General features: G+C 40.9%; 1 protein-coding gene across 1 annotated transcript in view; it reads right to left on the bottom strand.

Annotated features, from left to right (window-relative positions):
- Positions 1-1,761: 1,761 nt before the first annotated feature.
- LOC147711504 (phospholipase A2, membrane associated-like) overlaps positions 1,762-13,153 on the bottom strand; it is a 590,964-nt gene continuing 579,572 nt past the window's right edge. Inside the window, exon 4 of the mRNA XM_086920199.1 lies at positions 1,762-1,793. Coding sequence (XP_086776325.1) covers positions 1,768-1,793 — 26 coding nt within the window. The 3' untranslated portion in view covers positions 1,762-1,767. The remainder of the gene's footprint in view (positions 1,794-13,153) is intronic.

Genomic DNA, 13,153 nt, shown 5'->3' with positions numbered 1-13,153 from the left:
CAGCAACATGTATGAGCCACACTAAGAGTCTGGGAGAGACTCCAATGCGAAAAAGTACATCAATGATCCTAACTGGGTTGAAGAAGTCTGCATCATCATCATCATCACGTAAAACTGTCCAGACCACCATTAAAAGCATGTTATGGTCGGAGGCACCAACTGAATGCAACCACCCAACATCACATCTATATAACGCAAAGCTGGCTAAAATGCTAGCGCTGGACCTTCTCCCTTTTTCTTTAGTGGAAGGGGTGGGTTTTCTAGAATTTGTGGCAACAGTCTGCCCTAAATGGAAGGTTCCAAGCCGGTCCTATTTTGCCAGAGTTGAGGTTCCAGCACTACATGAAGATGTGCTGGAAGTGATTGGGTCAGCTTTGCAGAAGAGTACTGTTTACACTATCCACCTGACAACAGACATGTGGACCAGTTGCCAAGCTGTGGATTACATGTGCATCACTGCACACTGGGTCTCTTTTGCAGGGGTTATAGATAGGATATCTGCAGGTGTTGACAGTGGCACAATTTTTCAAGCTACTGGGAAACATGCAACAGTAGCCATGTTTGCCATGGAGAAATCTCATACTGCAGTACACATTTTGGATGAGTTTAAGAGTAAGATCTCTAAATGGCTGGTGCCAAGAAGTCGCATGATTGGTTATGTTTCCACGGATAATAGCAGTAATATAGTTACGCACTTTGGAAAAAAGGGGACCCCTATATACTAATAGTAAAACACTTGCTATACATAGGGAAACTAATCAGATTAAGAAAGGTCTATAGTCAAGTGAAAGTACAAAAATTGTAAACCACTGTGTGTGGTAACCACCATTAATAACTAATAAGTAAACTCACCACCCAAAAGAACAATTATATTAAATTATTCACTTTATTTAATCAAGAAAAAATCTTTTTTTGTTTTTTAGAGGTCTTTCATCTTTGTATACATATATATCTTTTTTTCATTTTATGTATTCATTCATAATGTGACTGATTTGCAGTTCATAAGATTATAAATTTAAAACCATTTACAAACAAACATTAGACATAGGACAAGACAAATGATATATGCAATACGGCAAGGTAATTCACAACGCGCGTTTCGACCAGTTAGCCTTTCTCTGGTGGCCGTGTATTGTACTAGAAACATTAAAAACAATGTGAGTGAGAGTTAGACAGTGATAAATACTATATCCATAAAACACATTTAATTATATACAATAACAAACAACACTTTGTGTGAGATATTAAAAAAAAAATCATTATCTTCAGTCAATAGATATAATACATTTAGTTATGGTAGACATATGCGAGACAATTTCCTATGTACAGCATAATGTAACATTATATCCAGTTATATATTGATACATTTTTTCAGATCCTCAAATACTGTACTTATACAACATATTTCAAGTTAAGTCCATATACTAAAAGAGATCTGTATCGCATGTAAACATTTTAGTCTGCACATTACGGGTGATCTTAAACCTAGTTGGCCCCATTACATACATGCATATATAGCAATAGTATAGGCTCAACAGTAGATGATTGTATAAGTAAGCCATTTTCGTTCACATTTCAAAAAGAATAAACAATAATATAGGTTCAACAGTGGATGATTATATAAGTTAGCCATTTTCATTCACATTTCAAAAGAATAGGGTCTCTCTATGCTTTAAGACTAACAAATTGTTCGAATATGTACCGGGATATATACTTACGGGGACAAAAATATCCAACCTATATGCTAACAGAGAAAGTTGCTAGATGTCACCATTCATTGCTTGAAGATAAAACTAACAGAAGAAAAAGAAAAGAAAATAGAAACGAAGAAAAAGATATAAATGGCTAACAGAAAGGCTTATACTTAGTCATTTTATCCAGACTCTATTTTTAGAAAAATTACATGTGAATCATGTGCCACAACCAGTTATTTTCAGCAGGTTGAGTGTTGCCAGATAAAAGATGTTGGCGGTCAAAGAATCGTGCCCGCTTGTATGCCTCTCGAATAACTCGATGAGGATATCCTCGATTTTTAAATTTGATTTTCATGTCTTCACTTCGGCGGTCATAATCAGTAATTTTGGTACAATTACGACGTAATCGTAGAAATTGACCAAATGGAATGGCATTTTTCTGTTTCAATGGATGGAAGCTACTGTGATGTAGGATTGTTTTACGAGCTGTAGGCTTAATATATAGATCAACATAGAGTGCACTATTTTCATGCTTCAAAATGATGTCTAAGAATTCAATTTCTTTGTTGCTATAGTGTGAAGTAAATAGCAAATTATCAGTGGCTTAATCTATGTGATTGTACCAAAATTACTGAGCGGGCACGATTCTTTGACCGCCAACATCTTTTATCTGGCAACACTCAACCTGCTGAAAATAACTTGTTTTTTGTCACAAGACATTCTGTTCTTAATGAACAAATTCGGCAAATCATCAGTTCCCACTGGTATTTGTTAAATATAAATAAGACACAATCAGATCAATTGCAAACGCCAATGTTGGCTTACAGAAAAAATAAAAACATTAAGGACCTAGTGGTGCGATCTAGGGTGCCCCTCCCAAAACCAGCACTACAAAGTAGTATAATTGACTCCCGCCCTATCCACGGAAACTTTAAATGTGGTGGTTGCAAGTCATGTACTCAATGCATTGAAGGCAATTCAATATCTTGCATGGCATAACTGTGGAAAGTAAGGGTATCAGTAACTGTAAAACAAAAAATCTGATATACCTTCTGCTGTGCCCTTGTAAAAAGGCATATGTCTGAGAATCTTCTAGATCTACGAACACCCATTTAACAGAACATAGATCTGCAATACGCACTCAAAAGCTTACAGCACCATTGGTATCTCACTTTGTGGAAAACCATCATTCCCCTGATGATGTTCGGTGGTTCATATTAGAAAAAATCATACCCACAGCAGGGCTCTGCTGTGAAAAAGTAAGGAAAAAGCGTGAGGTTTACCATATGTTTATGTTTAATACTGTCAATAATGGTCTCAACTCAGAAATCTTATGGGACCACGCTATCATGTAATTAGCCTCCTTGCTGGATATTGAAAGAACCCTATGTTGGAATTTTTGTAAATACTATATGTATGTTGAAAGAATCTTATATTGGAATGTTTTGTAAATATTGAGCTAATATATATGTACATTATCTGTTATTGTAAATAACTAGGTAATCATGAATACATCTTAAATATATATATTGATATTGCCATAGATGTTCATTCGCACTTACAATAATAGGCATATCCATCCATTGCGGTTTCTGCTCTATCTATTGTATTGTTTCTTCTTCATAGATTCTCTTCTATCTATGCTTTTAGAGTCACCACAGCTGTACAACCGATTTATTAAATTCAGGAGTGGGAATAAATACATACTCCCCCCCTTAATTTATCCGTTTAGTAAGAACTTGAAAACAGCCTGTATCACCTCAGAGCGGTTGCATTATTAATATGAGTATGCACGTCTGACGTGTGATATACACAGTTATTTGGTCACAATAAGGTATTGATACCAACTATGAACATATAATGTTGGATTCCCTGAATTTTATTTCATAATAAATCCCTCTTTTTGAATCCGCTGTCCTATGTCTATATCTGATCTTTTAATACTCCATCTATGGTCCTTTCTTTATGGCTGAAAATGATTGCCATTGATGTACATAGTCACCAGGACACAAAAAGGTTTTTTACATCCGCCTTGAAAAATTCCTAGACTTGATACATATAATAATTCTCTGATTGGCCGGTTTGCAGTTAATGACAGATTCAATGGGCAGTAAATCATAATAAGATCCCTTTTGTAAAATCGTTGTCCTGTTTCTATGCTTGGTGCTCCAGCGCTACAATTGTAGTCCTCTTTTTATGGCTAACACATAATGTTTGAAAATCCGTTTTTGCCCGGTGTTTTAACGCTCCAATTGTAGTCCTCTCTTTATGGCAAATACGTTTTGCGCTCTGAATTTGCCTACATATAAATGGCGAAAGAGAACTGATATCTGTTTACACCCGACCTGTCATTATCTGGGGATCCGTCGTAATGCTCTATTGATATCGAGAGTCATAGCTGGCTAACATCGTCCAGTGTTATGGTAAGCGCATCGTCGTGACGCCCTGTTGATTCATTATGGGGGTAGGGCATATAATACAAAAGACTTCATCCACGTTTTTATTGTATATTTTTTAGAATAAGGAGATGTAATAAAACCCTGGAACCCTGACTCTCGGCGGCCTGATCATTGCACACTTAGGTAAAATTAGTAGCTGTATTTTGTTTTATAATTTTAGTCTTTAAATACCTATTAGTGACAACGTTTTTTCTTCTTTTACTTGTATGTTACAGGACTATATTTAAATAATTGTCGCATATCAGTTTTCTGAACCCGTTCCAAACCTGTCGTAAACCAAATCTTCAACATATCCGGAAGTCAATTGTATCCATACGGGATAAGCATCAAGCCCGTATGTTAGGTAAATTATGGCTTATCCGATTGTCTCATCTAGTATATGTTGGCATCTTTATATATTTCCTTACTTATAGCTATTTTCCGTTATGTTTCAGCTTACACGTAAAAGATCCTTAAGCGAGTCACCGAGACCACTACTGAGAATGTTATCACGCTTCACTAGAATTCATCTTTTATGGTATATATTATCTGCTGTGTATATCTCTCCTTTTTTCCATATAGTAGCAGTATGCGAGAACTAATTTATACTACCTTATTATTTCACTGTCTAACTAGATATCACAATTAAAAAACCGTCAAAGGATGGCTCTGATCATCACGTCTTTTTCCAGCTCAAACTAGGTAAGCGGTTTCACCACCCCGTATGGTCTGTCGGAATCATGACAGTATAGGTGTGTATCAAAATATATTTAGTCTTACCACTTATACTGCCCCTTTTAGGATACTATACTGTGGCACATGATTCACATGTAATTTTTCTAAAAATAGCATCTGGATAAAATGACTAAGTATAAGCCTTTCTGTTAACCATTTATATCTTTTTCTTCGTTTCTATTTTCTTTTCTTTTTCTTCTGTTAGTTTTATCCTCAAGCAATGAATGGTGACATCTAGCAACTTTCTAGGTTAGCATATGGGTTGGATATTTTTGTCCCCGTAAGTATATATCCTGGTACATATTCGAACAATTTGTTAGTCTTAAAGCATAGAGAGACCCTATTCTTTTGAAATGTGAATGAAAATGGCTAACTTATATAATCATCCACTGTTGAACCTATATTATTGTTTATTCTTTTTGAAATGTGAACGAGAATGGCTTACTTATACAATCATCTACTGTTGAGCCTATAATATTGCTATATGTATGCATGTATGTAATGGGGCCAACTAGGTTTAAGATCTCCCGTAATGTGTAGACTAAAATGTTTACATGCGATGCAGATCTCTTTTAGTATATGGACTTATCTTGAAATATGTTGTACAAGAACAGTATTTGAGGATCTGAAAATATTTATCAATATATAACTGGATATGATGTTACATTATGCTGTACATAGGAAATTGTCTCGCATATGTTTACCATAACTACATGTATTATATCTATTGACTGTAGATAATGAATTGTTTTTAATATCTCACACAAAGTGTTGTTTGTTATTGTATATAATTAAATGTGTTATATGGATATAGTATTTATGACTGTCTAACTCTCACTCACATTGTTTTTAATATTTCTAGTGCAATACACGGCCACCTGAGGAAGGCTAACTGGCCGAAACGCGCGTTGTGAATTACCTTGCCGTATTGCATATATCACTTGTCTTGTCCTATGTCTAATGTTTGTTTGTAAATGGTTTTAAATTTATAATCTTATGAACTGCAAATCAGTCACATTATGGATAAATATATAAAATGAAAAACAGATATATATGTATACAAAGATGAAACACCTCTAAAAAACAAACAAACATTTTTTTCTTGATTAAATAAAGTGAACAATTTAATATAATTGTTCTTTTGGGTGGTGAGTTTACTTATTAGTTATTAATGGTGGTTACCACACACAGTGGTTTACAATTTTTGTACTTTCACTTGACTATAGACCTTTCTTAAACTGAGTAATATAGTTAAGGCCATGAATGATGGTGGCTACTTCAGAGTGCTGTGTTTGGTGCACAAAGAAAAACCAAAGGGGATGATGGACGGAGCATTGACAATACAAACACTCACCCCCAGTCAACTGATCTGGGTTTAATCCATCACCGTTCTTTAGCTCACTCCGCCACCCCAGTTCAGACATGGCCATATGCAAATCAGTCTGACCCTGTGCCTCATGGGAACAGTCCAGCCCGAACTGCCAAGCCATGTCTTCCCTGGACTGGAATCAAGCTTCCCAGGACCGGTTTTTGGCATTACAGCCGTCTTCAGCCGGGCTTGCTTGAATCCAGTGGCAAAGTGAGCAAGGGACTCACGTCTGAGCATACCCAGCCAACGTAGGGCGAACAAAGAAAAACCAAAGGGGATGATGGACGGAGCGTTGACAATACAAACACTCACCCCCAGTCAACTGATCCGGGTTTAATCCATCACCGTTCTTTAGTTCACTCCGCCACCACAGTTCAGACATGGCCATATGCAAATCAGTCTGACCCTGTGCCTCATGGGAACAGTCCAGCCTGAACTGCCAAACCATGTCTTCCCTGGACCGGAATCAAGCTTCCCAGGACCGGTTTTTGGCATTACAGCCATCTTCAGCCGGGCTTGCTTGAATCCAGTGGCAAAGTGAGCAAGGGACTCACGTCTGAGCATACCCTGCCAACGTAGGGCGAACAAAGAAAAACCAAAGGGGATGATGGACGGAGCGTTGACAATACAAACACTCACCCCCAGTCAACTGATCCAGGAATAATCCATCACCGTTCTTTAATTCACTCCGCCACCACAGTTCAGACATGGCCATATGCAAGTCAGTCTGACCCTGTGCCTCATGGGAACAGTCCAGCCCGAACTGCCAAGCCATGTCTTCCCTGGACCGTAATCAAGCTTCCCAGGACCGGTTTCTGGCATTACAGCCATCTTCAGCCGGGCTTGCTTGAATCCAGTGGCAAAGTGAGCAAGGGACTCACGTCTGAGCATACCCTGCCAATTTAGGGCGAGCAAAGAAAAACCAAAGGGGATGATGGACGGAGCATTGACAATACAAACACTCACCCCCAGTCAACTTATCTGGGTTTAATCCATCACTGTATCACCGTTCTTTAGCTGACTCCGCCACCACAGTTCAGACATGGCCATATGCAAATCAGTCTGACCCTGTGCCTCATGGGAACATTCCAGCCCGAACTTCCAAGCCATGTTTTCCCTGGACCGGAATCAAGCTTCCCAGGACCGGTTTCTGGCATTACAGCCGTCTTCAGCCGGGCTTGCTTGAATCCAGTGGCAAAGTGAGCAAGGGACTCACGTCTGAGCTTACCCTGCCAACTTAGGGAGGGCGAACAAAGAAAAATCAAAGGTGATGATGGACGGAGCATTGACAATACAAACATTCCCCCCAGTCAACTGATCTGGGTTTAATCCATCACCGTTCTTTAGCTCACTCCGCCACCCCAGTTCAGACATGGCCATATGCAAATCAGTCTGACCCAGTGCCTCATGGGACCAGTCCAGCCCGAACTGCCAAGCCATGTCTTCCCTGGACCGGAATCAAGCTTCCCAGGACCAGTTTCTGGCATTACAGCCATCTTCAGCCGGGCTTGCTTGAATCCAGTGGCAAAGTGAGCAAGGGACTTACGTCTGAGCATACCCTGCCAACTTAGGGTGCACTACATTAACATTATTGTTCAAGATTTCTTGAAAAGAGAAAACACAGTCAACAAGTTACTGACCACCTGCCGAAGAATCTGCACACATTTCAGCCATTCTTTTAAGGCCCTGAAGAAGATGAGGATCATTAAACGTAGCTGTGGAGTGCCTGGTAGCTGTGGAGTGCCTGTCAAAGGACTCATCCAGGAGTTGGCAACACGTTGGAACTCAACCTTCTACATGCTTGAACGTCTGTTTGAGCAGTACTTGGTAATCAATGAGTATGTCAATAGCATTAACATACGGTCTGCTGCTATGAAAGACATGAGGCTTGAGCCATAGGAATGGGACCTAGTTAAAAGCCTGACAGACATGCTTCGTCCTTTTGAGGTCTTCACCCATGAAGTCAGCAGGGAGGACTGTAGTTTGGGCAAAGCTATCCCATTGTTGTTCATGCTAGAGCAACAACTGAAGGCGGTGTCTTCAACGTTCCGAGCTGATGTTCACAAACAAGACGCATATCGGTTGGCGGAGACCTTATTAAGCTGCCTACTTGTCAATGAAATGTTACAGTAGAAGGGTATACCCATGACAGTCACTGGGACCTAGGTGCTATATGGTACAGAAAAAGGGGGTCCCAGTAGCTAGTGTTTATGAAACATGCAAAATATTTATGTATAAAGCACTCGTGACCAATTAAGTAAAAGAGAAATTTGTAATAAACACACTGTTATTTAATCACACTGTGTTTCATTATACATATTGCTTTTCAGATACAGTTCAAATGATGCCCCAAGGGAGTGAGAGAGTGAAGTATAAAATATGTACAGTATTGTTGCATTGTAAACAAGGAGAATGTTCATTAACATCACAACTATAATTGCTTTCTTGACATCAAAAGGAGCCAAATGATATGAGAACCAACAATGTTCAACAAACTTTAAGCTTAAACCATGCTACATGCGCCACAAGCAATGTTCAATATTTGGAAGGCGTAAGCTGGTTAAGTAGAAGACAGTTTTCGACTTTTCCACCACTAGATCATGTGGCAGGTATCAATGCAACCTTAAAGCGGGGTCTTCATCAGGACAGTGATCGTGTGGGGAAGTGGAGGGGCATGAGAGACCTAAAACAATAGAGACGGCGATAGTGATTAATTAAAAACAACCACAAAAGGAATTACATTCTATTCAGGGTTACAACAGGGTAAATACTGTGTTAGTGATGTTTGGGCCATCCGGCTTCTAGTTAGGTGGAAGAGAGCAACGTCTGTAATAAATTACAAAAAGGCGGGCCATTTAGGCTCAAGAACATACAAAACTAGGTAGAGTTACCAAAAAAGGGCCTCGAAAGCTCGAATGACTTACAATGTGGGGATCAAGGCGGTCCTATCAATGTGACTCTGCCTTCCGAACTGCCTTGTGGGTCAGAAGGATTCTAAAAAACATTTAAAAAGAGAGGAGGAGGCAGCATTATTATCCGTGTTACGGATAGCTGCACACCGTATGTGAATCTGCTAATACCATCTATACTTACATGTAGTTGGGCTGCTGACCTTGTGGTCATGGACGGGATCGGGGCAGCAATTGATACCGCAGCCGCAGTATGGAATGCCTGAAATGACATGAGGGTACGCGGTGATGAAAGACTAGTACGTATGAGGACAGGAGTACCCCACCGCACCAATCTATTCTATTGTTACCTTGGGGAGAGAGCCGCCTTCAGTCATTGGAGGGGTCCGGCTGGAATGCTGAGTGAATCTGCAAACGCATCACTCAGGGCCCGCCATGTTAATACCGAAGAGCCGCGTGCACGTAACCCAACGCGTGATGCGTTGGAGTTACCATAGTGGAACGACTTGGTAGGTGCATATGCTCCATGGGTATGGTAAGTGTTGAAAGACTATTGCCAGTTGCTGAACCTTCAAAACATGTACTTATATTAAGCTAATATTAACAATGGAGGAGCCATTTGTCAAAATGTTGTTGTTAGCTCATGGTTTAACGGGAGCGCATCATTTATATGACATATAACCAAAGCAGTACTATTCAGACATCGCCTTCAATATTACGGTTGTACAAGGCGTGCACCTCTCAAATATGAGGGTGAGACTACCAAAATCTGTTGTTATCTTTAAATACATGCACGCACCTCTCAAACATGAGGGTGAAGTGGAACAGATTATGGTACACAATGCTGGTAATCACTGATTAATTCAAAGACAGTTACCTCTCTGACATGAGGGTACAACTGTCTGGCATCCTATGTATACAGGTATAGGTCACATGATAGGGAGGTTTAGAGAAAGTGTGTATGATCTATGTAGTTATCTGAACAGGGGCGCTAATTGGGCATGACTACTGTCTAGCTCGTTCAGGCCGTTATTGATGGAGTCGAAGAAAGACATCCATTTCGACTCCCGGATGTTCAAGATCATGCTTATGTCCCCACCTCTGGGTCCCAATGATACTTTCTCCAGGACAGTCCATCTGAGGGTGTCAGGGGTATGTCCAAATTTCTTACAATGGTCTACCATCGGGGCTCCTATGACTTTGCAGTGGATCCGGCTCCCATGTTGTAGGATTCTTGCCTTAACTTTTTACTGAGTCTGGCCAATATATACCAATTGGCATGGGCACTGGATCACATATATTATGCTTGTGCTATTGCAATTGGTATAGGATTTCAGAACAATTTTGCATTGATTGTGTTCAAAAGTCTTGCATTGTATCGTTGATGCACAGGCTTAACATTTTTTTTTTTATTTTTTTTTATTGTTGCATCATAACACCTGGGTGCATAGTGGATCAACTGCCGGCGTGGCTTCAACATTCAGCCACGGTCAGCCGTGTGCGCAACATTTCTGTGTACAAACTTGTGGAATTTGATATTTCTTCCATTAAACAGTACCGATCAATCAGATATGTTCTCAGGCTGGGATCCTATAATCGTGCTCCGTAAGGGAGAAAGGAGGATACTAATGGGTACATGAATTCCCGCCTTGGTGGCATAGGATCGGGGTCTGTACAGTTCTTATAACTGTATTACCAGTAAATTGGGGGACATAACTGTGGCGGGGAGCAATAAGGCGTTGGCAAGAGCACGGTAGAAGAAAAGCAGTTGTCGGATGTCGGGAGACAAGGGGTTCCCTCAGAGTGCACTCATATCAGGGTAGAGCAGTCAGAGAGTGGGGGCATTCCATGTTAGTGCGTAGTGGGACGGTCAGTGTGGGGACAGGGTCTTGACCAGGACCTATGTGCTCACTCAAGTGGGGGGGGAGGGGGGCGTAGGTGGGTCTTCTGTGCGCAGGGACTGCCGGAAGCTATGTAGGAGCATGGCCCATTCCATTGAAATGGGATGCTTACGCGCACCCCTGGCTTCTTCTTCCCTAAGGGCATCCTCCTCCGCCGCCGCCCACTTACAAACCGCTCCCGTCCAAGCTGCTATGGGGGGACCTTCCGAGGATCGCCAATGCATAGCTATGCATCTGTTTGCCAGCAGTAGCGCCAAGGACACAAACCGCCTGTGTACTGGTTCTTGTTTAGGGACATGAAAGATGCCTAGTGCACTGGATGCACAGGCTTTACATGATCCACATCTGTGGTGTCCAAGTATGGGCGGAAGGTTCCATTTGTAAAGTATATTCACTGGTTCTGGTGGGTCCAGAAAAGAGTGAACTACCTGGTCTCTGATGTTCTTTGCTCTTCTATATGAATGTAGGGGAAGAGCGTTCTGCTTGATTTCATCTGAGACGAGACCCCAATATTTATTCACAATCTTTTTGATGGCATTACTCTTGGTAGAGAAGGTAGTAACACAGATCATCCTTTCGCACGTAGGGTCGCTTCTTTCCTTTGGTTGTAATAGATCTTCCCTGGGGCTATACCATGCCAGTTTGAGTGCCTGCTTGATCAATCTTGCTGGGTAGCCCTGTGTTAAAAGGCGGTCGGCCAGCTCCTCCGATTCCATCATGTAGTGCGATTTCAAGGAACAATTCCTGCGAACCCGCAGGAACTGTCCCACTGGGAGGTAATCCCTCAGCCCTCTGGGGTGGTGGCTGTCGTATTGTAGAAGAGAGTTCCTTTCTGCGGGTTTCCTGAAAAGAGTTGTTTGTAGTACATCATTTTCATTGAAGATAGTTATGTCCAGGAAATCGATACTTTGGGTGTTCGACTGTAAATTGAATGTCAGATTCCTGATTGTTCAGCCAAGTGTGGAAACTACTTAGGTTTGATGTGGTTCCAGTCCAAATCAGAAGGACATCATCAATATAACAGACCCATAGGTCCACATTAGCGCATATGGGTTCTGGTCACTGAATATATGCCTCTTCTCATAGTCATCCATATATATGATCACCAGATCCGGGGCGAATGAGGCCCCCATGGCGACTCCCTTGGTCTGTAGGAAGAAATCATTTTGAAAAATAAAGAAACTCTTCATCATGGCAATTTGGAGGAGATTGATAATGAAATCAGTCGGGACTGGTACAGGTGCCGTATTTTGATTGAGTACCCTCTCAGCCACTTCCAAGGCTCGCAGTTGGAGAATGCTTGTATATAAGGACACAATGTCCATAGTTACTAGGAGTTGATTAGAAGGGTCAAAATGGCATCCATCCACTATATTTATCATTTGCATAGTGTCCCGTAAATATACCCTGGTGTTTTCGGCAATAGGTTTCAAGAAATGATTTACACAGAGGTTCGAACATGGACCCACATCCGGATATAATCGGCCGACCTGGTGGGTTGGTCATGCTTTTGTGGATCTTGGGTAAAGTGTACATCATGGGAAGTCTGGGGTGTCGTTGATTAAGAAATTGGAATTCCTGCTCTGTAATGAAACCTTGATCCCTCCCTCTTTGGGTGACTTGTAAAATCTGCATTGTCATGGTTTTTGAAGGATCCAAAGGTAATTTTTTGTAACTGACTCCGTCCGTAAGTTGTCTGTAGATTTTTTTCTTACATGATTTTTCATCCAGCACGACAATAGCTCCGCCCATATCAGCCGGCTTAATCACCAAATCCTTGTTGTCTTTGAGTGATGATAGTGCCGTCTTTTTGGCTTTGCTGATGTTAAATCTTGTGTACTTGTCAATGAAAGGCTGAAAAAAATACATTCAGAACAACATTACATTTGTGCCACTATTCTGGATCCATGGTACAAAAAGGCACTGACCAGCAAAGTATTCATTCCTTTTGATGAAGAAGATGTTTCAAAGTACAAACATTGGCTAGCTGTGTCAGCCACTCGATTCGAAAAAGAATGGCAGGAAATTGAAGGAAACACCACAAGTACCACTGAAGCAGCAGGCCATCCTGCGTCAAGGTCCACTTCTGTGGCCAAAGGCAGTCACT

This window comes from Lissotriton vulgaris, chromosome 5 (genome assembly GCF_964263255.1).
Source record: "Lissotriton vulgaris chromosome 5, aLisVul1.2, whole genome shotgun sequence".
In the NCBI taxonomy this organism is placed as follows: Eukaryota; Metazoa; Chordata; class Amphibia; order Caudata; family Salamandridae; genus Lissotriton; species Lissotriton vulgaris.
The sequence above is the reverse complement of the archived record's forward strand: the minus strand, read 5'-3'. Positions and strand labels throughout refer to the sequence as shown.